The 27,895-nt window shown below is 40.8% G+C and overlaps 3 protein-coding genes across 5 annotated transcripts in view; 1 reads left to right on the top strand and 2 right to left on the bottom strand.

Annotated features, from left to right (window-relative positions):
* tsc22d1 (TSC22 domain family, member 1) overlaps positions 1-3,962 on the bottom strand; it is a 54,440-nt gene extending 50,478 nt beyond the window's left edge. Inside the window, exon 1 of the mRNA XM_081367971.1 lies at positions 838-3,962. Coding sequence (XP_081224097.1) covers positions 838-3,359 — 2,522 coding nt within the window. The 5' untranslated portion in view covers positions 3,360-3,962. The remainder of the gene's footprint in view (positions 1-837) is intronic.
* Positions 3,954-27,895, top strand: gtf2f2b (general transcription factor IIF, polypeptide 2b). Of its 3 annotated transcripts, XM_081367974.1 has the most exons (11): positions 3,958-4,094; positions 7,589-7,740; positions 8,085-8,255; positions 8,815-8,895; positions 9,825-9,898; positions 9,986-10,004; positions 10,176-10,317; positions 22,872-22,953; positions 23,022-23,121; positions 23,663-23,806; positions 27,548-27,895. In XM_081367974.1, the coding sequence occupies exons 4-11, from the start codon at positions 8,827-8,829 to the stop codon at positions 27,683-27,685; spliced, it is 768 nt and encodes a 255-aa protein (XP_081224100.1). In that variant the 5' UTR covers positions 3,958-4,094; positions 7,589-7,740; positions 8,085-8,255; positions 8,815-8,826; the 3' UTR covers positions 27,686-27,895. The 3 variants fall into 3 exon arrangements, with proteins under 3 accessions (XP_081224101.1, XP_081224100.1, XP_081224102.1); XM_081367975.1 differs by lacking the exon at positions 8,085-8,255 and having other exon boundaries at positions 3,954-4,094; positions 7,589-7,703; XM_081367976.1 differs by lacking the exon at positions 8,085-8,255 and having other exon boundaries at positions 3,960-4,094.
* kctd4 (potassium channel tetramerization domain containing 4) lies at positions 17,748-18,625 on the bottom strand (the record flags this gene model as incomplete). Its single annotated transcript, XM_081367973.1, has 1 exon — positions 17,748-18,625. Exon 1 carries the CDS (start codon positions 18,522-18,524, stop codon positions 17,748-17,750), a length of 777 nt encoding a protein of 258 aa, XP_081224099.1. The 5' UTR covers positions 18,525-18,625.

The raw sequence follows: 27,895 nt of genomic DNA, 5'->3' as shown, positions 1-27,895 counted from the left end.
CAGTTTCTGGATTTTAAAAAGGCTGAGATCTATTAACAGAGTACACTGCTATCTGTACGCAAAAATCTGTATGAGACAACCTACGTTTAAAAAGACACACATCAGTGATCTATTTTGGGTTTAACTGTGTTACAGTTTGAAGTAAAGAAAAAAAAAGCATCTGCAGCAAGCTCATTTTTAGTCTGTATTTGAGTCCTAAAAAGCATATTTACAGCTTTTAGTCCATAAAATGTTAGCTTAGATGCCACCTATATACTAGTGTAACACTTAAATGTCACTTTTAGCTGATCGTTCTTTTACAAAATAGACCAAAAATGATGATTCATCATGCAATCATTCTGTCCAATCAAATTCTATCTAGAATGAGAAAGAACCTCCCACTAAAACATCTACATCTAACTATGGCTGTGATGTAAACAAAAGACTATTGGCCCCCGTTTCAAAAGTGAATGTCAACAGCACAAAAATACAGCCATCTGAAGGGATTTCATGGGGTCTTTAAAGGCATGCTGACATAGGCTACTTTGTAGAGCAAAGCATTTACCTTACTCTTTCTGTCTGTAATACCACGATAACAGTCTACATTGTTGTGTTACATGAGAAAACACTTCTAGCTATGCTACATGGAGGCCTAAATCCCTGCTTCAAACCTGTCTGCTGTGATATTTAATGCACAACACCACCCTTTATGTTTCAAGCACTGCATTAAGCCATAACGCTGATCATCACCCACTGCCAGCATGTGTAATTTGTAATAAAGCTAGTCCAACTGTAATTACAAAAGGTAAATAAATTGAAAACAGAGTGAATAAGCAATGCAAAAGTACTGAAACTTACCCATCATCCTCTCCATCCACAGGTAAGCTCTTCAGCAGGCTGGCGGAGGCAGTTAGGGCACTGACTCCGCTGCTTCCCTCTGGACCACGGGAGGTGCCCGTCTGGGAGGCACATTCACCACCGGCTGGCTTGGGTTGCATGAGCAGAGACTGGTGCTGTAACAGAAGGAGCTGGGCATCCTCCAGCGTTCTGGGCATAAATGCAGGCTGCGGCCCGGTCTCTTTTGAGCCATTTTGGATCAGACTGGACTGCGGATCACTCAGAAGTTTAGGAGGAATGCCTGATGAGGTCACGGCCGGGACAAACTGTGTGCCACGAGCTTGTGACTGCTGCTCCAGGGAGGGCTGAGGGGCGAGCTGCTGCCCCTGGGTCTGCTGTACGAGACCGGTGCCCGACTGCACCAGCTGGGACACGATCTGGACCATCTGCGCGGTGGGGGTCTGTTGTGGCTGCAGGAGGCCTTGCTGAAGAGGTTGAGCAGCGGAGGGTTGAGAAGCCACGATCGGGATGGGGGCGGGCAGGTGGGGCAGTGTTTGTGTTGACCCAGGTGGCACAGTGTTCATGACCTGCTTGGATTGAGGGAAGTCAGGTGGTAGGCTGCCTCCAGGGATTAAGGGGTTAACATGTGCTGGTGCTACCTGGGCCGGTGCAGGCGAGTAGCCCATCTGCTGCTGGGTCACCACAGGAGAGGATTGTGCTGCCTGGGCATATGTCAGTTTGGGCATATGAGTGGGCACAGCTGTAGACGAATGCCCGATTGTGTTCTGCAGTCCTCCGATAGTTCCCGGCGGCGGCTGCTGAATGCTCGCCGGCATCGGAGCTACCGCATTAGTCTTAAGATGAGCATGGACTAAGTCCTGGGGTTGCATCTGAGAAATGGACATGCTTGAAGAGGGGTAGTCGTGCTTTTGAGCAGCGGGCTGTTGGAAGGTCTGTTTCGCAGCCGAGGAGCCGCCAGTCTCTCCGCTACCCAGACTTTCAGTGTAATGGCTGGCCGAGCTGCTGACAGAACTCCCACTTACAGACTCTCTGTCGGGACACACAACACTCTCAGGCACAAACTGGCGAATGCTTTCGACCGTTCTGGTGCTGGGGGCATTTTCAGAGGACGCCGCACCCGGGACCTCCTTGTCGTAAAACTCGGTGCACGTCCACCTACCCTTCTTAAAAGGCTCAGAGGTAGAGTCCAATTTGACCACTCTGAAACGTGAGCTGGTGGAGGCAGGCGGCGGCACTTGGGCCTGCGGAGGATGAGCGTTCATCACTGGGGCAGAGGGAGCAGGCACTGCATGCTGGCCCACGGCAGCTGGCCCCACCTGCCCTGCGCCTGTCGGAGCAACACCACCGGAAACTGTGGGAGCAGCAGTGACACCCGTGCCGATTATTCCACTGGGAATGTGTGTCAAGTTTACGGTTTGGTTACTAATACTATTTAAAGCAGGGGAGTAGTTTACACTGCTACTATTGGTACTCTTGCCACCCACAGCAGGCACACTGGTGGAATTTAACATACAAACATTATTTGTTAAAGGATTACCAGTACTAATCGTGGCACCTGAAGTCACAGAGATCATTCCAGTTCCTGAGGCGACAGTAGCCAAAGGCTGGCCGATGACACTGGTTGTGCCAACAGAGGCATTCGCAATCAATCCTACCACATTTGAAGGCATTTTCTGGCCTGTGCTAGCTAAAGCTCCAGAGCTTGAAGTCACTGAAGATGTGACTGCAACTCCCAAAGGATTCCCAATCTGTGTCCCACCAGCAGGATGGGCTTTTTTAGAGGAAGCAGAATTATGGTGATGATGGTGAACTGTCCCGTTAACCATGGTGCCGTGCAGGTGTGCTTGGGTGAGGATGGTTGGCTGGTTGGGCGACACGGCCCCCGGGGTCTCCGCTTCATGGAAGTTATTCAGTGTCTCCTCTGAGGAGCTCCTTTCTGGTCCTCCTGCATTGTTGTTCTGCGAAAGGGACACATCCATGATCTCTGAGGATGATAAGTCCTCGGTGTGGGACTCATCCAAGTCGTCACAACTCTCTGTGTCTTCTGTAATGCTGTTATTGGTGCTGACAGATGTCTGAGCAGGGGTAACGCTGGTGATCTGAAAGCCACTCTTCTTCTTCATCTGTGCCACTGCAGTGGGCAGAGTTTGGGGAAACATAGTGGTCTGCAAGGGGATACTGAGGCTCTGAGGAGGGTTCTGGGGCCCAAGCGAGGATGCGGCCGGTGTTTGAGTCTGAATCAGCACCGGTGGTGAATACTCATCCCCTAGCATTAAGTTGTTGCTATTAAGGCTGGTGCTTCCCGAAGTTGTCAATGAGGAGGAACCACCTACCGCACTGTTACTGCTGTCCCGTCTGGGTAAACTCATGGGGTAAACCATTTTTCGGGCGCTGCCGGAGTCTCCTGATCGGTCGTGGTGATTCATTTCTGAAGGATAGTCTCTGACAAAGTTATAAATACAGCTCAAGAGAACAAGCTCTTTTTGGGAAGCAACTTGAAGCCGCTCGAGTAATTTCCACATAAAACCAACACTTTTCCAGTAACGTTAACTGCCACGATAATTCCACTTGGAGGTGTATTTAAATGTCCACCATGAGGAGCAGGCTAATGCCAATGCTAAGTTAACAGTCGCTAGCGAGCTAGCCGACACGAATTCGCTTCAGCTGTTGTTGTTTTCAAAACGTATATCCTCGCAAAAGCATTCAGCACAGCATAACGGTGAAGTTTAAACGTGAAGGAGACGACACAGACGGCCCGAGGTGATCGATATCCAACCTTACAACGACAGCGTCTCTCCCCATCACAGTTCAAACTGCCAGGCGCATTTTCAATTGTTGTATCACCCGTCACCAGAGCACGAAATCACACGAAACAAAGTCCTTCGGCCAGCGTCAGTTGACAGAGAGAAACCGAGCAACTCAGCGCTGCCCTGCTTTATTCCATCCCGTGCTTTCTTTTGTTTTAGTCCTGTGTTAGCGCTATGTCTCTCTCCCACTCTGGTCCTATTCACCAGCTGCCTCCTTGTAATGTAGCCTGTGCTAGTGCTATCAGCCTGTGACGAGTCACCGAAAGGGGGAGGAGAGCGCGATAACATGGCGACCGCGCATGGCAGTTCACGTTCACAGCGGCCAGACATAAAGCCGGAGAGAGTCTGGCAATGATGGGCGGAGGACAGGGGGGAGGGGGGTGCCCTAGAGACGGCCGGCGAAGAGCTCCGAAAACCCTCGAATGAAGCCGAGTACAGCCAACTGTGTTGGTGAGGGATGTTTCTTATTATAGCCTTCGGTAACTGTGGCAGCAAACACTCAGAATAACATCTTTTGTCCGCTGTGGTTATTATTATTTGACATTGAAGAAGGGGAGAGAACGACAGGGCACGGATTTCTGGGTCCTATTAGGCTGACAAAGTGGTTTAGCTATGTACAAAAAATATTTTTGGATTTTATTGATTCAAAACTCATTAAACCGAAAATAAACATTTTGAACCTGAGAAAGATGTAGGCTAGGCTAGTAAACACCAGTATTTAGGTTAGGTGCTGTTGTGTGTTTTTGCCCTGTACAGGGCAGCGACATCAACAAGATGTAAACAGACCCTGTGACATCAATGATTTGTTCTGTTTTTGCAAAACAGCTAGTCTGAAAGAGTAGCCAGATATTTCCACAGACAGAAAAGAACAACCAAACACATCTGCACTGACACACAGTTATTTCACACATGCTGTTTGTTGCTCACCTCTGTTTAGGGATGAGAAGTAAAGTTCTAGGTCCAGCAGACCTACACAGTGTCTACTATTCATGTGTTTTGCTTTAAACATGTATAATTTAATCCCAAAATATGTGTTTTATTTCAGACAACGACAGCTAGGTTATAAAATAACAACAAGGAATGTATCTCATGTGCGCTGATCCAGCTATATTTAGCTTTCAGCTGTGACAGTGAGAATAGCATCTTTGTTGTGTGGAAGAAGATACATTTTCAAAAGTATGAACACCAGATATGTATTAACGCTGATGGTTTGCCATTAAGGCTGCCGGGTGAAATAGTGGGTTTCACATAGCTGTTGAAATTTGTAAACAAGTTAATATATATAAAAAAAATTCTCTTTGTCAGAAAAGGGTAATGGTATGACTAAGAGCAATATTATGCTGAAAGCATATCAAAGATTATATTTAATATTAGGTTTAATATTTAGTTGACATTTGATGTTATAGTTGAAAAGAAAGTTAATTTCTTCATTCCTAAAGTACCATTTATTATAACATTATGTGTATATAACGTGGCATTGTGTAAAAGCTGATGTGATATGCAGTATGTTGACAGCTCTGCTGGTGATTTTTCTAATATGGACTAACATAACATGTGACGATGACTCATTACGACAAGGTACCAAATGTCTTGCATATTATCTTGTTGTTTATTGCATCAAATTGGCAATTAATGAGTGTCCCATTAGAAAGGGCTGACACATCCCATTGCCCTTGCCAAACCCGTGCATGCGCTTGAATGTGAATGTGGAATGACCCAAGTGAGTGATCTTAGTGTAACACGTTAAGTATGAGGAAATGGGGTCTGACAGTTCCAAAATGGGCGTGTGCCCTGATGTCCAGATCAAGCAGACAGGCTGTGCCCATCCATTCAAATTTCAGAGGGAGAGAGCCAGCGAGAGCTGATTGCAATGTAAGCGTCTGGTGCTGTCAGCAGCTTTAAATCACACTGGCACTCCACAACAAAAAAAAAAAAAAACAGAGAGCTATTGTGCTCCCGAACAATAATGGTCAATTTATACACTGGAGTCTGCTTTCATTTTGTAAACACTTATTAAAACAGGTATATTTGGTGGTATAGGAAAAAAAATAGAGATCCTCTATGAGAATTGCCATTGTTCTGTGTAATTTAACTCCGAAATGAAAGCTTACCCCTCCGGAGTTTGCCAATGGTGGCCGAGGTTTACTTTGACAAGGCTGCCGATAGTTTCAGTCCGATCTCAACAGTTTGTGTGGCACGTTTTAGCTGGGATTGTTTTTTATATCTGACGCAGTGTAATTTAGGCCTTGCAGAAAGTTTGTTATTGAAGGATAGGGAAGTTATAAACTATAGCTACTGGAGCACTGTTGCTCATTTCACATGTGAATCAGTGTCACGGTGTGTTGCAGAAGAAGGCACGAAGATGATGAGTAAGTTCCAACATGAAGTTTAATAACAATAATCCAAACAAAGTAAGAATCGGGCTGGATAATAAGACAAAGGAAAACAGGAACTAAAGAATTACAAACTAAAAGTCCATGAACAACAACAAAAAAAAAAAAACTAAACATAATGGTGACAAGAAGGTGTTTACATAGCCTGCAAGTTTAATGAAGGGTGGAAAAAAAGTAAATCATGTATGACATGAACTTTTTAAACAAAGAAAATTATAAGGTAAACATGCTGGGGTTTCTCCCAAGGTTTTTCTCCATTACTCTGAACACACTTGATGGGGTTTTGGTTCATTGTCACTGTCGGCTTTGGTTTGCTCACTTTGGGTTTAAAACACTCAATATTCAGTAATAATATCGATTTGATTATACTGATTATCAGATGATAACAAAACTTGAACTGTCTTCTGTTTAGCTGCTTTATTGTTGAATCGATCAGTATTATAAACTGACACAATTTGTTAAAAAAATTATCTTTGCAACTTCGACACTTTCATTGAACTGAACTGAATCAACTGTCTTAAGCTGAAAAATTATAATTGTCTTCTGTAGAGCTTCTTTATTGCTAAATTGAGTTTCATAATTGATGAACTTGGCTGTTATTGAACTGGGATGAATCAACATTGAACTAAATTGAGCTGAATAATGACACTTTTTTGTCTTCTGTGGAGCTGCTTTAGCTGAATTAAATCCATTTCAAAACTGAACTTTGCAACATTTTCATTGAGCTGAATAATGATACTATCCTATTCTGTAGAGCTGCATTATTGGTGAAGTTGAAGTAATTTCATAACTGATGAATTTTGCAACACTGTTTTTTTTTTATATTTATGATTTGGCTTGACTTGTTTTGATTAGTCTTTTTCTAAATGAAACCCCCCAATCTAGAAGTGTCAGTTTATAATACTACAGCATGTGGGTAAGAGGAAATGCTTATAAATGACTTTACAGTATTTGACAATGCTGTTAGTTAAGCGCATTCCTCTTCCCTTTGCAAATTAATCATAAGTGTTTGACATGGACCCCCTTTGTGCCTCTATGAGGAAATGCAACTGTTTCAAAAGTAGTTTCATTCATTTCTTTAGGAACTTTAAAGACAAAACTTCCTATACACACAATACCTCAGACATAAATCCGCAACAGTATGCTATTCAATTCTTACAGGCTCAGGAAGCTGTGAAATATTGAAGGAAGTTAGCAAACTGAGCAAGAAAGGTCAATTATGAATAATCATCTAACTGGAAAGATAGTGATGAATATGCAACATACTCAAGCAGGTTTTGCAAGTTTACTAACTTGATCCGGTTTATTTATAGGGCACGTGAATAGGCAAGGCAAGTGAAGGATTAGGGGCATTAAATAACATTATCCGCTTTTTTGCTTGAAAACCTGATCAATTCCTCTTCTGTACTCTGTGAGGCCTGCTGGGTAACATGCATCATCATTTTTGTATTATTTAGTCACTTTGTTTGCTTGTAATGATCTTAAAATACTGAGTCTGCAAACTTTTTTGGATGGTTATGTATAAATGAATGTGAATGTATTTCATTCCAGTCTCCTCTGCCTCATGAGTTGATGTCCTTGACAGTGAAAGCAAGGACGGCGCTCCCTACATTTCAGCACTCTGTAATATGTGAATAATCTTCGCAAAGCTACTTGTTCAGAAAAGGTTTGAATTCACATGAAATATGAACTTGTGGTGAAAGGTAAGCATTTTGGCCTATGAAGGATGTGTAAACCACCTGTGTCAAATACGTTCTCAAACCAGATGGATTTATTGAATTGAAATGAAAAAGACATTTTTGAAGACATTTGACATAACTATTTATTAATTAGTAAAATGTAAATCAGCCTGTTTGAGGTTTTAAGCTTCTCTTTAGTTGAATTCTATTTTATCTAACTATCTTTTTTGGATATATTTAAGTGATAGGCCTATATCAGATGATACAGATGTACCACTATTAACACTTTCTAAATACTATAATTAAGTCTTCACTTGATATTTGAATGGACAAATAAATGCTGAATTAATTTGATTTTATGCCTTTAGAAACAGGCCCTGGATTTGAGGACTATTGAAACAAAAGAGGGTCAAACTGCTTCATCTAGTGGTGACTTCATGAGATTTCCCATTTTCATGAGATTTACCATTTTCATGAGAGTTTCCTGAGCAGTTCACAGTTGAAACGACAGTTGCAACCGGTTTTAGCTGTTTAGGAAAGTATAGGCTACATTTCCACTGAACTAATTAGTTGTAGTATATCGTCAAGAGTTTGACAGTGATAAAATGTCAGAATGTGAAAATTGATTATTTTGTGTTTATCGTAGACTTTGAAAACTCAAACAGAGAAAAAAATCCATATGGGTTTTTGACGATTGATTTGTGATTTTCATATTAGCTTTGCATTCTTATGTAGCCTAGCCTAGCAGTGAGAAGTAGCCTAAGGTTAAACATACGTACTTACGTTACGCCTATATTCTGCATGCTACATAGTTTGTAGTTCAAGTAATTTAACTGCTTATGAAACTTGGCAGTCTAATATACACTAACTCGCTCAATAACTTATGGTTTTGTGATGCAATGTAAAGTAAATATAATTTCTTCACATGGCCACTAGATGGGGGTAAATAGATATATAAGTCTCTGAGGCTCTACATGGGGAGGCCAGCAGGTTTATGAACTAGAGTGTTTGTGTTGTCTATGTATAGTGCGATTTGCCTGTCATAAACCAACGACACATTTTCTTATATTCAGTAATAGCTTTTTGTTCATAACATAGAGCCCTTCAGTCATGTCAGACAAAGGAAAAGACGTCGATTTAACAAGAGCCAAACAAAATACGGGAGTCTGGCTGGTGAAGGTTGGTGATTTATCAGTCAGAAGTGGCTTCTGGGTTTCACTGCTGAACATTTACACAAACTCTGGAATACTGAGCTATGGCACGTGACACTTTATACGGTAGACATGAATGATAGAAGGTGTCGTTTACATGCTACAAATTAAACCTTTGGAAGGCTAAGTCTTCAACGAATCCCTGAAGTATGTAAATTAAAAAGTGCTGTTGTTTAAACCTGCCCCAAAAATGAAGTTGGTTGTCAGTAGGTGAGAGATGTAAACAACAGGATTCAGAGAAACATGGACATCAGTTTAAATTATTTTAATCATATTTTTATACAATCCTCAGTTTACACTCATACACGCATTTTAAAATTAAAAAAAGGACACAAACAGAGAACATTTTAATTAAGAAGAGCAAGTTAGAAATAAACATTGACCAAATACAAAACCCAGGTTAACAATAAAAAAAAACAATAGACAGTGTGACTTTTTTTTTTTAAATCTCAAAGTTATGTAAATATTTTATATTAATACACAGAGTCATCAGTGATTATACCTTGTAGCTCTTGTCTTATTGTTTAAATTGATGGTCGTAAAACTTCAAATTGGGAGGCGTAAGCTAGTGATCAGATGTCTTAGATTAACATTGAGGGATGGACCCAAGCTGTAGCCAAAGACTAGAATTATTATTACTTTGTGGTCTTTTTTTAAACTTGTTGTAGCAAGTAACCAGCTAAAAACAGCCCTGAAAACCATAGCAATGTGCAAAGAACCACATTAGCAACAGCACAGCAATGCCATGGCAATCTCACACATGTATCATCATTGAAGCAGGTTTACACGCATTTGCTTCAAACATATATTTGAATTAATAAACTAAGGCAATATTTAGTTATACTCACACAAATATGAGGAAACAAGAGATAAATTGTCTTATTCACTTTTCTTTAGGTTCCCAAATATCTTTCTCAGCAATGGGCAAAAGCATCTGGGCGAGGAGAAGTAGGCAAACTTAAAATTGGGAAGTATGGAAGTATTATTTTTAAACCCCATTCAAAATGGAAATTATTGTCTGAAATCTTTCTACTCATGTTTTTTTTCCTGTCTTCTAGAGCTCAAGGAAAGACTGTGGTAAGTTTTATTAATGTTTTTAAAGGCCTGTGGAGGGGTAGTATTTGCTCCTCATGTTTTATTCAGATGTCACCGTTTATTTGCATAATTACTGTGATCAGACCCTGGGCTGGAGAGAGGGATCATTTGATGATGGTGCTGTTGCAGACACTGATGGATTTGTTTCCTTAGGTGTCTTTCAATCTGAGTGAGGATCTGACAGTTGTGGAGTGCTCTGGGGAGAAGGTTTCGTCCGTGCGCAGCCCTAGAGAACATCCCTTCACCATGCAGATGGTGGGAGGTCAGAGCCTCGCTGTCTTTACAGAGAGTTCTGGTCAGTATAACGATGGCCTCTGAGACTGAAGACTAATTGGTTTAGGAAACTGTGTCACCTCTATGTCCAAGATCGACATAAACGGTTAAGTGAGAGTTTTTACATTTAATCATTTAGCAGACGCTTTCATCCAAAGAAACTTGCAAATGAGGAGAACAATAGAAGCAATCGAACCAACAATAGGGCAACAATAAGTAAGTGCAGTGACACGTCCCAGTTAATCTAGCACAGTGCTTCTCAAACCTGTCCTGCATACCTCCCACCCCCCGCAAGAACCAATGAGGTTCATTCTTTTGTTACGCGGCACGTTTGAGCTTCAGCAAGAACCAATGAGGTTCATTCTTTTGTTACGCGGCACGTTTGAGCTTCAGCAAGAACCAATGAGGTTCATTCTTTTGTTACGCGGCACGTTTGAGCTTCAGCAAGAACCAATGAGGTTCATTCTCGTGTTGCACAGCACGTTTGAGCTTCAGCAAGAACCAATGAGGTTCATTCTCGTGTTGCACAGCACGTTTGAGCTTCAGCAAGAACCAATGAGGTTCATTCTTGTGTTGCGCTGCACGTTTGAGCTTCAGCAAGAACCAATGAGGTTCATTCTCGTGTTACGCAGCACGTTTGAGCTTCAGCAAGAACCAATGAGGTTCATTCATGTGTTACGCGGCACGTTTGAGCTTCAGCAAGAACCAATGAGGTTCATTCATGTGTTACGCGGCACGTTTTAGCTTCAGCAAGAACCAATGAGGTTCATTCTCGTGTTACGCAGCACGTTTGAGCTTCAGCAAGAACCAATGAGGTTCATTCTCGTGTTGCGCTGCACGTTTGAGCTTCAGCAAGAACCAATGAGGTTCATTCTCGTGTTGCACAGCACGTTTGAGCTTCAGCAAGAACCAATGAGGTTCATTCTTTTGTTACGCGGCACGTTTGAGCTTCAGCAAGAACCAATGAGGTTCATTCTCGTGTTGCACAGCACGTTTGAGCTTCAGCAAGAACCAATGAGGTTCATTCTTGTGTTGCACTGCACGTTTGCGCTTCAGCAAGAACCAATGAGATTCATTCTTGTTGCGCTGCACGTTTGAGCTTCAGCAAGAAGTTGAACCAATGAGGTTTGTTCTTGTGCATCAGTCAGGTTCAATTGAGTTCCGCTGATCAATGTTTATATGTGAATAAAAGCCTAAATTAAATCTGTTCATCATATAAAGCGATCGAGTCTCTTTAACCGGACTAAACCACTCAATTTACATGGATTATTTTTATGATCTCTTTATGAACTTTTTGAAGCACTAAAGTGGTTAGTTGCGTAGCTGTCAATAGAGGGACAGAAATCTTTCAGATTTCATAAAAAATATCTTCATTTGTGTTCAGAAGATGAACAAAAGTCTTACAGGTTTGGAATGACATGAGGGTGAGTAATTTATGACAGATTTTTCATGAACTAACCCTTTAGAGAAAAAGATTCGTCCTTAGCCTTTTCTTGACAACTCAGCAGCTCGGGTTGAGTTAGGAAGTCCTTCCACCAGCAGGGAACAGTCAAGTTAAAGGTCAGTGGAAGTGATTTTGTGCCTCTCTGGGATGCCACCACAAGGCGCCGTTCACTTGCAGAACGCAAGCTTCTGGGGGGCACATAAGTCTGAACTGTTTATATCCAGTCAGAAGTCTGAAGCACGTAAGTCTGTGTTTATATCCAGTAAGCCGTTACATTAGCCAGTCCAAATAATTGGATGATATTTGGATATGTTGAGATTATCTGCATAAATCAGTAACTGCATGCCCGCTTGGCTGATTAACATAATTAATATTATTTATCAGTGGGTAGCACTGTCGCCTCACAGCAAGAAGGTCCACGGTTCGAGCCAGCCGGAGACAGGAGTCTTATCTGTGTGGAGTTTGCATGTTCTTCCCATTCCAAAGACATGCAGGTTAGGTGGATTGTAGGGGTCTGTGTGCATGTGAGTGTGTCCCAGCACTCTCAGTTAGGAAGGGCATTCGGCTTAATACCTGTGCCAAGTCCAATGTGTGTGTGCGGATAATTCAAAAACAGATGGATCATTTAAAAATATTTTTTAATGTGCAAAATACATTTTTATTTAACACATTTGCTTGCTTAATCTGTTTAGCAGTTTGTTTTTGTTACATATTATTGCTAGAATAAATTTTATACTAGCTCCTTGTTCTCTAGATATTGAAATCGGCATCGGCCACAAAAAAAAAAAATCAGTTGGCAACAACTAATTTATGTAGAACTGTAGGAGGTTTAGGAGCCTTCACTGTGTTTAACTTGACAGGATGCAACAAATGAAAAAAGGCACATTAGCATTCAAATGTTTTTGAAAGGAATCAATACTTTTATTCAACAGAGACATTAAATTGATCAAAAGTGACAGTAAAGGCATTTATAATGTTACAAACGATTTCTATATCAAATAAATGCTGTTCTTTTGAACTTTCTATTGATCCTAAACAATTGATGATAATAATAAGAAATGTTTCTTGAGCATCAAATCATCAAATCGATGATCATGTGACTCTAAAGACTGGAGTAATGATGCTGAAAATGCAGCTTGACAAATATATTCAAATAGAAAACAATTATTTTTAAAGCTGCAGTCCGTAACTTTTTAGGGTTAAAAATTATCCAAAATAATTTTTTGAGCAAGTACATAACCAGCCAGTGTTCAAAACTATCTGCTTGCCTTAGCTCGATTCAAAACGGTAAGTTTGTAATAATGTTTTTAACTCCAGTGGTACTGGTGGATTTCCGCGGGAAATTCAACCATGTCTATGCGTCATTACGTCACATCTGTACACATGAAGGAGTCTCGGCTAGTAGTGTGAGGATATTGGAGGTGGAGATTTATAGCCTTTTCTCACAGCACTTGATATAATTAAACTTATCAATTTGATGGCGGATCCAGAAAGGTTCAAACAACAATCACCAGTGACAACTGGAGATTCACCTGTTGTAAAATGCAAAAGACAAGGATAAATATCGGAAGGGCTTTTGAAAGATGGCTTGAACTCAAAACGGACGCAGAGACGGCTTTTTTTCTGCTGGACAGGTGAGAACCAGTTCTAAGGAACATTAATTTGTTGGTATGACAATTAGAAATTAGACTGCACAGAAATGGAAACTGAACTACAGGTAGCCCTAATACACATTAAATGTAGTCACACAATGCTGATGTTGTTAACATGAACAATTTGAGAACAAAGTTTAATTTACACGGTTTGATGTGATATAAGCGATCGTTAGATTTAATCAGTGCGATTTACTGCAATGCTTTTTTTCCCTTAGTTGGTCGCAACAAAAGTGGATGTTAGTTACTTGTTCAGATGACATTTTCCAGGGAAAATTCTTATGTTGGTCATACTTCCAAAAAGTAGAATCTGTGATTGTGAATGACAGGATCCACACCGGCGCGGTGACTGACAGCCGCACATTCTCCTCAATTCATTGGATTCATCCGCGCTGTGCCGTGCCGTGCCGAGGCACAACCCACGTATAGTTGATAATTCCACGAATAACTGCAATTGCAGATTTTGAACAGAGATGGCGACAAAGAGAAACAACTACGGACTGCATCTTTAATTGTAATAAGATATTTTACTGTTTTAATTGTATTTTGCTGCGACTGTATCATGCCATGCAGCATTTTATCGTTCATTATGGACAGACAAATTCCTTAAAGCTGGAATCATTGTACACTGTATAAACTTGCGGACTTGAAGGGGGCCTTGCGGGCCATCCTCTTACTTCCCATTGCAAGATGACAGATATAGATCTTTAAAGTGACCTCACTGAAGATCGCTGTATAACTGCAGCACATATGCACAGCTAAATAATTGCAGTCTTACTGATAATCACACAAGGCTAAGTGCAGAATTGCAATCATTGTGTTGTGCGCTTTTGTTCACTTATGATATTTTTTTTTTCAGTTGTCTGCTTAGCGCTCAAGCCCCGGGTATTGATTAAGTGGTTGCTTAGCAACAGGTTGGCCACAGAAGTTGGCAATGAATAGAGGCTCTACTTGTACAGTTAAAAGCTTTTTCTGGGGGTGGAAGGGTAACAGTGTCTTTTTCTCAGTAAGTTATGAATTGAAATGGTTCAAGGTATGAACAGCTCTCTATTGGCTAATGCTTGCATAAACACTTTTCTTTGGTATTAGTTTCTTTTTTGGTGTTTAAGAGGACATAGAGGGCTGTTTGAGAGATGGAGGCCGTGCAATCAGGTATCAGAAAAAGATCACATTTTGGTATTTTCTGTCATAAAGGCCAAAACAAAACCTCCACAACGAGGGTGTACATGTTTAGAGATTGATTTGAACTGCACATCTATGTGTTTTAATAGTAACCCTAGCTGTGATGCATGTGGTTAAGACACACGTGTCCTTGGCTTTAAGCTCACTTGATTTAGAGATAGTTCGGCCAAAAATGAAAATTCTGTCATCATTTACTCACACTCATGTTGTTCCAAACATGTAAGACTTTTGTTCCTCTTCGGAACACAAATTAAGATAATTATAATGAAATCTGAGAGATGTCTGTCCCTCCGTTGAAAGTCTGTTCACTGTTCAAAACATTCATAAAGAGATTGTAAAACAAATCCATATGAATCGAAGTCTTCTGAAGATACACGATCGCTTTATGTGATGAATAGATTTAATTTAGGCTTTTATTCACATATAAACATTTATCAGCGAACGCACATCGAGAACTCAAAGATGGTAAATGCAAGCTCAAGCCAGTGAGGTTCATTCTCACATGTCAAGTTTGTACAGTTAAGATTTTTGGTTTATTTGAGTGCTCTGTTTTTAACGAAGTCTCTCAGATTTCATTAACAATATCTTCATTTCTGTTTTAAAGATTAACAAAAGTCTTATGGGTTTGAAAAGACACGAGAGTCAGTAACTGATGGCAAAACTTCATTTTTTGGTCAACTATCCCTTAAGATACACACAGCCTTGTGTTCTGCAAAGCAATGTATCGGCAGAGTTTGGGTAATTAGTAAATGTTTTTATTATTATATAACCTCTCATTTTGAGACAGACTTCTGTAACAGCTTTTCAGTGCTTGCTGTTTTTTGAAGCAGTCGATCTGTCAGAAAGCAGCAGCGTATAAATGGACCAGGTGCAGCGGTGTGTGGAGGAGCTGCTGAGACTTTAAGCTTTTTTTTTTTTTCTTACTTATTAAGTCCTTCACAATGATAGGTTGAAGAGGCAACTTGAACTGATTGACATGGGCACTTAAAGCCTCCATGTTGCCAGGTTAAAGTTAGACTCAAAGAGTTGGACTCTTGCGCATGTGCGCTACTCTTTTGAAAGTTGCGAAAGCCGTTTTCTGTGCACACAGTAGCGCCGATTTCCATCTGTGGCTTGAAATAGAGATGTCGCTTTTCAGCTTGCACAAAAGAGTCACGTGACTGGTAATCAAGGCTGGATGTTGAGGCTTGAGAAGGTAGTTTTTTTTTCTAGATATGCACAGTAAACATGCAGTAAGAATGTTTAATGCATTAGCAGTTTCTTAATCTGAGTATTAGTGATAGATGGTTTGGTGAATACTTGTTGAACATCAAAAGTCAGCATGAAGATATGCAGGCTTTGTTTCTCTCAGCAGTTGAGAGAAAAAACTTGCCTTTTTCTTATTCCAACTATTTACTTTGATTTGTTCCATCATGCTTTTCTTTTACAGATGGCCTTGACTACTGCCCATTTCACGTTGTTCTAACATGGCGATGTGCCTCTATTCAAGCTCACACTTTGAAAAGTACATTAGCAGGAATTTTATTCTTTGCTTTCTCTCCATTCTCTCTCTGTGTGGATGAGAAATTGGTCTCTTAAGGGCATATGAGTCCTTGAAGTCACATGTTCGCCTGACCATTAATTTTGATCAAATTGAGAGGGAGCCATTAGTCATGCCTCCTTGGGAGCACACGATGAGAATCTTTGGCTTCTTTTTTTTATTTTATGTAGGAGTCTTATTTGCCTGGCAATAATTGGATGTGAGACTAATCCATGAATATTGCAGCTGTTAATGGATTTCTTCCATTTGAAATAAATGCTCCCGCTTACCAGCACCCTCCCGCAGGTTTCCAGTCCCCTGCTGGCAGCGGTTTAGAAACACATCAGATAGTGACGGTGGCTAATAAGCCCTGCTGTGTCTCATCAAATATGAATGACTGATATCTGCAATTAAAAAGAACCCTGTTTTGATGTCCACATGACAGACTGTGGAGAGTTGTTTCTTTTTTTCCCCTTGTCAGAAATGTGCTTCTGACTCATTTTAGTGGGAGATTGCATGAGAGTGCATGACAGATTTGATGGAAAACAGATGGATACTAGTGTGTGGAGATGTCGGCTAATCCAAAGTGAGTGTAACCATATGTCTGCCTTTGCCTTTCTTTGAAACGGCCGACTTAGACTGTAACTGAATTTAGCTGTGTCGAGCAGAGCTGTTTTTCAGAATTACTCAGCGCTATTGACTGCGCTCCTGAATGCATTTTGTTGCAAATTCACAGGGTGATTGATCTATTTTGAACTTGATATTTTCCCACGGTAATGTTCTTGGCTCTGACTAATGTATCTGCAACATTTGAATACTTAAAACATATTTTCTAAAGTTGACAAGTTCTTTTTTTTTTTTTTTTTTTACTGTGCTAAATGAGTTTGCCTAGTTTTCTGGGAACATCAGATGTTGTTTATGAATCAGTGCACACATACTGGAATATGTGTATGTATGCCATGTGCTCTAAAAATGATCACACCCATCTGAATTTGGATCAATGCTGGAGGAAATTTAATTTTAGGTCACATTTTGCTGCATAATATTACAAACTTTCAATTTAGGGCAGAGTATCTTTCTTACAAGCATACTTCACTGCAAATAAGAAAAAATAAAGCTCTATGTATACAGCCCACAGTAATTTGTCAGCGTACATTCCACAGTTCACAGACAAAACCATATGCAGTGTATATTTTCACCTAGAAGGTGAACCACAGTCTCATTCATAAACATTTCAACAGTGCTTTAAATAAACTATAATGCGGCTTTATTGTGCAAAACATTCACAGACTCAAAATTACAACCTGTTGTTTACTACATGTGTTCACATGACCAGAAATCACAAAACTTGCTCACAAATGTAATGATCATCACACTCAGCCTGCAATTCAGATCCATTATCACTATCACAAACAGTTGCTCTTCTTGTAAAAACAACTGCAAACAGAAGACAACTACATACACAAGCCAAACAAAACCCCACAATACAGTACATATCATCTCTCTTGTTTCTCAAGGCTGTCCGTTGAGTGTGTCATGTAGAAGCAGACTAGCGGAGTATTCCAGAACAGGTTTTCGGTTGAGGACGCTGGTGTTTGTTAATGCAAGATGGTTTTCGGCAGGTCATGTGGTTAGTGGTGACAGTTCTGCTCGGGTCACTTGACAAAATGCAGAGCCTCGCACTGAACCACTGATCCGCGACTGCTGTCTAGGCTGGTGAGCAGGCGGAAACCTCCTTTGAGTGCCAGCATCACCGTCTCCAGCTTCAGACACTCCAGTGTACACACAAACGTGCTGTCCTGCTTCAGCACAAGCCGAGAGCCCTGCTCCGACTTGATGAAATGCCGGAACTGGATGACGTTGGACGACACCTCGAACTCTTCCGGAAAGCCATCCAAGCGACTTTTTGATATCTGCACTAGGCGGCTTTTCACCTTCTCGATGAAGCTGTTGTCGCTGCTGTAGACCTTCAGACCCTGCGAGCGCTCGTGGCTGTCCGTCACCTCCAGGAAGGCGGGCTCGCGCTGCGTGGCCTGCTGATGCTCCCAGTTCTGCAGGGCTTGGGCCAGCTCGCTCAACCGGTAGAAGTCGGCCTCGCGGCGGAGCAGCTCGCCTTCCTTGAAGTCCTCGGGCAGCACCAGCTCGCCCAGGCGCAGGAAATTCAACACGTGCCGGAAGATGGGCCCGTCACGGTCGATGAAGGTGTTACCCATGGAGTCCACGTGCAGCACGGGCTTCTTCCCGGTGACCATCTCCTCCAGCAGGGATCCGGGGTGCTTGGCCAGGGTCTGGCGCTGTGCGGCGTATAGGTAGCCCCCCACGTTGATGGTGATGGTGCCGGAGGAAGGTTTCTTAAAGCTCTTGCTGGGCTGCAGCAAATCAGGATTGATCTGTCTCAGTTCGCTCTCCATCCTTCTGAGATTCCATTCCATGCCGTTCCTCACACCCAGCCTGGCGGAGTGTGTGTGGGGAGTGCGCGCGTGAGCGGGCGGGCGGGCGGACAAATAGGAGCGCAGCTGAGCGGCGCTGGCATGAAGCGCAGGAGCAGTGTGCGTTGCCAACACAGTGTGTGTCTGAGCCTTTCACAGCCACGCAAACACATATATGTGTGCGCGTGTACACTCGCTGTGGGAGGAGGGGTGTTTAAGGGTGGGCTCTACTGCGTCAGCGGTGTGGGCTCGGAAAGAGCTAGTGCTTTGCTCGCTGCTCGCCGCTCTAAAGGCTGAATTTAATCACCTTTCCACTTCAGCGCTTCTCTGGCTCTGCAATTAGTGTCACTGCCCTCTGATGAAAGGAGTCCTCGGTTGGGTGGCGGCACGTGAACTCACCGAGTGGGCCAATTCACAGGGATCCCACATAATGAACTCCCTCCAACAAAAGTGTGAGAAGAGCGAGATGTTAATGCTTTCACGTCTATCGTGTTAAGTCATTGCTTTGAAAAGCCGTCTGTGTGATGTGCCGACTTGAACTGGCAGCTTTATCGCCAAACGAGCCATATCGAGTACAGTGTAGGTGTAGTTATGTAAATTATTTGTTAGTCTTCATATCAAAAGGGATGAATGCATTGAAGCCTTCTCGCTCTTTCTGAGAGGCTGGGTTCGCTTTGAGGCGCTCGTCCATGACCCAGTTATTGGCGAAGCTAAGAAGTGAGCCTTTGATAAGGAAGCCTATGCCTTCACTTGAAGTCATGGGGTCTGAGCTTGTAATTGGCCCCAAGCCGTCTTTAAGGGTGCTGTACATGCTACAAAGATGTATCGTGCTGTGTCACCATATAAACCACCTAGAGAAAAGAACCCGAAATCGATATTTCCAACACAATTCCTTTTAAACGTGAGCTCGAACAAAGAGCTCAAACCTTCGACTGTTGCATAGAGGATGTGCCCTTAAACAGCAGCAGAATCGCCATGACATCTTTCTCAGTAATGTCCCTAACAGATGACAGCCTGTCAATCATTCTTGAACGACGGCACTTCTGCTGTTGCCCCAGGACGGGAGATGGACCCTTCTGAGCCACATTTTGTGCTATGTACGTCATTAGCTGAGATGGGATGAAGGCTAATTCACTGTCTGAGTGCTGGGGTCAATTTGGCTTTACATTTAGTGTCTGTTTTCATACAGACTCTTGTTTATTTATTTTTCACTGAAGGAATATTTAAAAATCAAGGCTAATTTGCATTTTGCCAAACAATTTGATGTACCTCCTTTGACAGCTGATATTTTGGTTTATTAATAGTGATTCCTGGATGAGTTTTGAAGAACGGCACAATCAAAAGAGTCGTGTCAAATCGTCTAGTTAACTGGATCTCTAGATTAATGTCAAATGTCAAGATTAAATTCTTTAAAATCACCTAATTAATATTCAGAAGCTAAGCCTTCAGCATGTTGTGATGTCACAAATGTGCACCGCCACCACAGTCCTCATCACTCTTTTAAACCGTGCCGCCCATGCACATAGCCATCTGATTTTAGATGCAGTGACAGTTCATTATGGTCATATATGACTGATTATAGTTGTTATAGACAGTTGTTATAGATAGCTCGGCCATGGTTTAATCATCATATGATTACTGGGTTTATTCATCTGCATTTGAATTGCAAACAGGGTTTAACTATGCCAGAGAAAATAGTGGGTGGCTGACCTGCTTTTTCTCATCTATCTTTTTGTTTTAATTGGTGCACTTGATTGTTCAACTTGAAGAAGCCCAAATTGATTTTAGTCCAGCAGTGGCAGACTGGCAAAAGCAGGCAAATGTAGATCAGAGCACTTGGATAGGAAATATTCTAGTTAAACTATGCAGAAGAATATGAAGTTTTGACAAACACAGAAACAATGAATGATGGTAAATATGAGCAAATGCTGTGCTTGTTGGCCAGATATATAATTAGTTATGCATATTCATGAAACCACAGTAGCCATCCTGAGTGGCACATCCTTACAATTAATTTTGAACACTGAGGTCATTTGTCAATGTACCTTTGAATTGAAATACTCCTCATTTATTTATTCATTTTTTATGATTGTTTGTTTTCTACCACAGTCTTAACAGCTGAATTTTTTTAAAGGGAAAGTTCACCCCAAAATGAAAATTCTGCCATTAATTACTCACCCTCATGTCGTTCCAAACCCATAAGACCTTCTTTCATCTTCGGAACACAAAAATTAAGATATTTTTGATGAAATCCAGGAGCTGCAGAATAGACAGACTGCAACGTTATTACCACTTTCAAGGCCCAGAAAGGTAGTAAAGACAGTTAAAATAGTCCATGTGTCTACAGTGGTTCAACCTTAATGTTATGAAGTGATGAGAATACTTTTTGTGCGCAAAAAAACATCAAAATAACTACTTTATTCAACAATTTCTTCTCTTCCGGTTTGGAACGACGTGAGGGTGAGTAATTAATGACAGAAATTTCATTTTGGGTGAACTATCCCTTTAAGTATGAATTTTGCTTTTATGTTGTTGTCATGGAAACATTTCGATTCAAAATAAAGTGGCAGTGACGTATGGCTGTTCCAAATGGCCACATATGAGACAGTAATGCCCTGCACTCACTTCAAATGATCTGCCCTTCGGATATTAGAATCGCCTTGAGACCAATTGTGAAAGGGATGCTTTTAAAACGAATGCAATGAAAGTCATGCATTTTTAATCCTAAATACATTTGGGGCTGCCATACATGCCATCGTATGCAGTTTGTGAAATTGGCAGCCGTGTAAAAAAAAAAAAAGGTACAATTGCTTGATGTTTGTTATATTTGCATAGTGCTTGCAGACACTAGAGTATTAAATGAACTGTATTTCAAAACAGATGTGGAAATGGAGCTAGTAGAGAGAGAGCGGAAGAAACATGATTTTAATAGCCCCTGAGGCATATGATTAAGAGTCTTATTATTATTTTACTGTTATATCTTGTCCCAAAATATCTACCTCTACTCCCTCAGAGTCCTTTTAAAAGATTACAACTGTTATTATGCTTTGGCAAATCTTCTCGAGGCTGATAGTCCATCAGTAAGTGATACCTTATGAAAAATCTTAATTGAAACGCATAAATTAAATGCTACAGTGCAGTATTTGGATGGCGCGCACTGCGCATCCAGACGCATTTCAAAATAAACAGGTGCCGAGTGAGTGAGTTTAAGAGACCTTGAGGCATTTGAAAGGCTTCTTTCTCTGCTGCTGTATGCTGATGAAGAGACATGAAGGGATTGAAGATCTGCCTGCAGGTGGGTGTGTGTGTGAGTGGAGGCATAGAGGCTGTGTCCTGCTGAGGGCTCGGGATGTTATTGCTCTTGTTCGGTGTCTCTGAGGAAGTCAAACTGGTGGGATCTTGTGAGGAGGTGGAAGACCGACCCCCGTAACCTCTCTATCATCTCAGCATCGGATCTGCTGCCCACCAACGGGTTGAGCAACTCACGCCACCCCCAAACACAGTCCTACTCCATTCAGAGCCAGCGTTAATGCATCTCCCGCTGATTTAAATGGAGTCCTCTATGGAAATGCTTATGTAACGTTACTGGCCTCGTAAGATGTGCGAGTCATGTGATGTTTGGGGAGGGACTGCGCAGAGGAGATGCAGACCTTGAGGTCTTGGTTTGCCCTGACCCCTCTTCATAGCCTCCGGGTAATTGCGAGGAAAATGGATGCTTTGTTGAAGTTGTGAAACACAAGTGGGCGTTTTTATGGAGTTACTCCAACAAGTGCTCTAACACTCATCTGGCAATAATTGCCAATAATTGTGCGCATTAGTGCTGCTCTGATGGATTTTGTGAGTGAAATATTTCTGCCCTTTAAAAGGGCCTGTGGGACAATAGCCACAAGGTATTACAGGCACCGCTGTACATTTAATACAATCAATAGAAGCAAGCTGAACCATTAGACGGGCTTCATGGTGCGCCAACAAATGGCAGCGGTGCAACACAATGATGTTCTGCAGGAGAGAGGCTCATTTGGGTCTGATTAAAATCATCACTCATGGCTGGCTGACCCCATCGTTTTTCATATAAGAGTCAAACACTTCAGAATAGTGCCATAAAAATCTCCTGGTTGAATCACAGTTTTTCAATTGTCACCTAAAAAGAGGGATTTTGTGCTTTATTAGAGAGCGCTTGCTGTTGAAGTATGTTAATGTTTTAGTACAAAGAAAAGGCCATTAGTTGTCCTCGCAAAATTCAGACATTTTTAATTGGGTTTGCTTATCCTTTGTATGAGTGTGTAATGCATAATACAAAAAAGTTATTATTTGATGAACTATACCAAGTCAAATGTTGGTGTTTTTAAGACAAGCTGGCTCTTGAAGGCATGGTTGTTCAGCGAGCTGAATGCAGACCTGCAGTCAGTGAGAGCTACATGAAATTAAAGAAGTAAGTCAAAGCTGTCAAAGCTGTCTAATGTATTTGATCTGATCATCTGAAGATGTGTTTATTCACAGGCTGCAGATTGAAGAATCCACCAAACCTCTTCGTTTTTCTCAGAAGCTTGAGAAAGCCATCACAACTAATTACAAACCTGTGTCCAACCACAGCTATAATGTAAGTGTGTGTGTGGTTCAGGTATTTCCTATGTTAAGGGGACAAAATTTCCTTAGACAAAACATCCAAAGGATGGCATAAATGATACTAAATGATGTTTTTTTGAAAATGTAAAAAGGAAGAACGTTTGCTGTGATGGGTAGGTTTAGGGTTAGGGGATAGAATATACAGTTTTTAAAGTATTAAAAATATTATGTCAATGGAAACCCAGCGTGTGTACAACTATCTTCATGAGGACCGGTTTGAGTTTTAGACCATTGGAGTGAGGACAAATAGAGTAAAGTGAGGACATTTTGGCGTAGAGCCCTTTAAAGGCCTGTTTGAGGGTCAATACTTGGTTTTAGGGATAAGGTTATAGTTAATGGTAAGTTTAGGGTAAGGGTTAGGCACTTGGTTGTGATGGGTAGGGTTGGGGTACAGACCTACAGACTGCATTGTGTCAATGAATGTCCTCACAAAGATGTACGTGTGTGTGTAAGTGTGAGAGATCATAACTTTAGCGAATTAATGAATGCTCTGTTTTGCTTATGCTTCTGTTTAGTTGGAATATGAGAAGAAAAAGAAAGAGGAAGGCAAGCGCGCAAGAGCTGACAAACAGAAGGTTCTAGAAATGCTCTTCTCTGCCTTTGAGAAGCACCAGTACTACAACATCAGAGACCTGGTGGACATCACAAAGCAACCGGTGGTGAGTTGTTCAGCTCAAAATGAGTAAACGTGCAAACACTGTGCCATAGGAACAGAAACCACGCTCTCCAATATTTTTAACTTGGACTGCAGTACCCATTTTAACTGCTAGCTCTCAATATTACATACTTCCCCTTTAAATTAAACATTTAAACATTAAAAATTAAACAAAAAGTAATGAAAGTGTGTTTTTTTAAATATAATTTGAGGTACTGCATTCAGTAAAATTAACCTCACTTCTTTTTCACAAGGGTTTTTTATTTCTGACAACATTATGGCAGTGATAAATCTCATTTGTTTCTCTGTCTTATCAGAAATCATACACAAGAGAGATTAAACCAAGTAACAAGAAATCACAAATATTTAACATGGACTTGGTCTTGATTATATTATCATAGATAAGTGAGCTCCTTTGAATAAATGCCACTTGACTGCTGCCTCTGTCTCCCTGAAGGATTGGAGAAATATAAATGTGATTGAAGTTGGATGAGTCATAACTAAAAAGAAACTAAACTGAGAAGAAAATTACTTCCCACCGTGGTTTTGCCATTTAGTGGATAGATTACACTAGTGAGGCTAAATAAAGAATTTAATACTTTTCACAAAGTTGTCTGAGAGACTTGATTAAAGACCCCCTGTGGTGAAAATCAAGTTTTTAAGGTTGTCTATTTGTCTATGAGGTGTTTTTAGTGTTTCACCGCTTTAAGACAAACCATGTGCAAATTCACAAGTCAAAACCATTGCTGAGTATTTTCTCCTTAAAACTGCAGTGAACCAAAAACTGTCAAAAAAATCACCTGTTCTCATTTACATTTATGCATTTGGCAGACGCTTTATCCAAAGCAACTTAAATTGCATTTCAAGGTACACATTTACATTCACAAATCACGTCAACTTTTGCATATCATTAACTATACTGCGAAGCAGGGGATTCTCAAGAGAAGCCAGATTATCCCAGTATATTTTTCTGTTGAGATGAAAAATCTGGTACATTTAACTATATAGCGGGTGAATTATGTATATGATGTATATTACGTTATGATGAACTTTATGCCTTTCTCCAATGATGTTCTGAGTTGTTCAAAGCATTTCTAAGGATACTGATTTTCAGAAGGCAGATGTCTGACTCTGAGATGGTGAACGGGAACATGGTTTGTGTAACATTGGCAACACATTATTAGCTGTTTGATAAAGTAGTCAAGCAAAAGGCTAATCATATTAATTACTGTTATGTGTTCGACATTGTAGAGAGCGATACATAAACCGCATTACCATTCTGATACATCGACTTTGTATACGAGCCTGTATAATTCACTCTTCCACTTCTTCTGAATCAGTTTCTGGCTCAAAAATACTGTATATGGCTGAATTAAACCAGTATTTCCATTTGCCATTGTGCAGCGTTTACTACAGTAAAGGGAGATATTTTATTTAAAGCTGGTGTCAGCAAGTCTGGCAGATTGAGGGGACTTAGCCAAAATGTTTAATGTTTACAACTCTCATGCCCCTCCACCACTACCACCGAGCACACTCCCATCGAGTTCGTGCTCGTCAGTGTGTGTGCACCAGGTTTTCTGTGAACGCACCTGTCTCTACAGCATTGAAGCATAATTTTCTTTTCCTTGGTTGTTTTGGACCTCCTTGGTTGTTAATCGAGGAATTGGAAGCTTGTTAGTAGATTTTCTCTCCGCCAGCACACTTCGTACAATCCAACACACCTGCGAACTTCAGGTGTGTGCATGTGATATTGTAAAGTAGGGGAGGGGGGATCTGTGGCGTGTGCATGAACTGTGATTGACAGTCAAATCTCACACAGCCCTGCACTGATTGGACCAGAAGAACCGGGGGTGGTGGATTTTTGCAAACCACATAACAGGCTCTAGGTGGAGGTAGAAGCGCGGCTGATTTATGTTGTTCTGTCGGAGCATAGTGTCGGTTTCAGTGAATATGATTCAGTGAGTCTGTTTGGACTACAACACGATTTTTCCGGATCTTATGAAGTCACAATGTTACTCACTTAAATAATCTCTGCCCACAGAATAAGCAAAATGGGACGAGGCCTGGTTGAGCTGCATTAGAGAAGACAATGTTGTCGCTACGTCAAAGAGACACATTTCCAAAAACTCATTTGTTTGACCTTCCAGGCTGACGAACTTAACGTGGTTAAAACTTATTTTAAACACTGTTCCTGAACATTATAACCCCAATGTTTATCTGTGCGCTCCACATTTTATGGAGAACAGCTTGTTCTTTTGCTTTTGTAAGCTTCTGCTTTTGTAAGACAAAATTACAAAAAACATACCACTCTGAAACGTCCTGTGAAATCCGTGCTTGCAAAGTCTGTGCATGAAATCTGTTCTGCACGATCCTCTTGTTCATTAACATTGTCAGGGTCTGAATCGGGCTCAAATTGGTTTGAAATTGACGCCATCCTCAATATTTACACTAGAGAAGAACTTAAAGTTATGGAGGGGCAGGACATTTCCCGAATGCACACTAAGCGTTGCCAGTCACAACACACTGGGCCAGCTAGCCAATCACAGCACATTTAGTTTTCGGAAGGAGGGGCTTTATCGAAATCAGCGTGTTCGAGTGAGACTGGGGAGAGAGAAGCTGTAATAATGTAAAAAAAAATGTGTTTTTTGGACAATCAAGCATGAAAACATTCTAGTACACCCTAAAAACACAATCAAGAAAAGGGCATAATAGGACCCCTTTAAGAAGATTAACCGGCCATAAATATTTTTTAGCAGCCACAAAACTATTTGCAAAAACAGGCAGTTATGACATACATATTTAAGATACCAGTGAAAATACACAATTTTCATTTACAGAAAGTTAATAAAGTAATCAAATGTAAAATAACACTGCATAGTCTTCACTGTTTAAATTAAACATAGTTTAATCCTTATTAAAGTTACAAAAGTTATTCAGTCAAGGGAAGTGAGTGATTTTTTCTGTGTTTTTTGTTGTTTTAATAACATTAAGGACACAGACGGCTGCAGGACTATTAGGCAGGTATTCTTGCGCTTGAATATTTCAATTTGCAAGACTTAAACTTTCAAGACGATGCAGCAATTGTCTAGAGCGTCGTTCACGATCTCACAAGATTGCATTGCTGGAAGTCATAAAAATATTACCAGTCAACTGCCGATCGACACCGTTTCATATACTTGCTAACACTGAATTTTACTCTCATTTGGCGCTCGGCAAGTGTTAATTTTAGGCTCTGGTTCAATTCAATTCAATTCACATTTATTTGTATAGCGCTTTTCACAATATACATCGTTTTAAAGCAGCTTTACAGAAAATGCCACATTAGTCCACATTACAATTTAGAGTGATCTGTTATCAGAGGTAACTGTATGAGTCATGCATTTCAGAAATGTACATATACGAATCACAGTTAGCTAAAAATTTTAACAATGTAATAATTTAAATTATTATTATTATTATTTTTATTTAAAGCCAAAACAGTCTTACCTTAAATTATACGTTTATCTCTGTAAAGCTGCTTTGAAACAATCTACATTGTTAAAAGTGCTATATGAATGAAGATGACTTGACTTGACTAAAATTTTTAACAATGTAATAATTTAAGGCAGGAACAATGAGCTCATTGAAGTAATGAATACTTGTCTGTTAACAAATGATTATGACATATAGAAAATTGTAGCATGGTTGCATGTATGATTGGATTTTGGCAGCATGTGTTCACCCTGTCAATCTACTCTTCCTCTAGATTTACCTGAAGGAGATTCTCAGGGAGATCGGCGTGTACAATCCTAGAGGGCCTCATAAGAGCACCTGGGAGCTGAAATCAGAGTATCGCCACTATGAGGAAGGACAGGAGGAGGAGGAGGAGGAAAAAATGGAGTAATCCAGATTACATAAGCTTGAGGGTCTGTTTTGTTTCATGTAACTGTTGCTTCTTTCTGTGCCAGATTTTTTTGGTCTCTTGTTCGTAGACCTTGTTAACTCTCAGGTGGAATGGATGTCAGTAGAAAAGAAATGAAGATATACTTTTTTTTCTTGGGTTACATAAAGTGTTTCTCTAAGAGCATTATGAAATGAATACTTTAATTTGCAC

This window comes from Scardinius erythrophthalmus (genome assembly GCF_964197995.2).
Source record: "Scardinius erythrophthalmus genome assembly, chromosome: 6".
Taxonomy (NCBI): Eukaryota; Metazoa; Chordata; class Actinopteri; order Cypriniformes; family Leuciscidae; genus Scardinius; species Scardinius erythrophthalmus.
The sequence above is the reverse complement of the archived record's forward strand: the minus strand, read 5'-3'. Positions and strand labels throughout refer to the sequence as shown.

What these genes read in the sequence shown, in the direction of transcription:
- gtf2f2b (XM_081367975.1), top strand. Translation starts at nt 8,827, where the DNA reads ATGTCAGACAAAGGAAAAGACGTCGATTTAACAAGAGCCAAACAAAAT. An exon ending in AGCTACATGAAATTAAAGAA is followed by an intron (nt 22,954 to 23,021) that starts GTAAGTCAAAGC and finishes GTTTATTCACAG; the next exon opens with GCTGCAGATTGAAGAATCCA. An exon ending in ACATCACAAAGCAACCGGTG is followed by an intron (nt 23,807 to 27,547) that starts GTGAGTTGTTCA and finishes CTCTTCCTCTAG; the next exon opens with ATTTACCTGAAGGAGATTCT.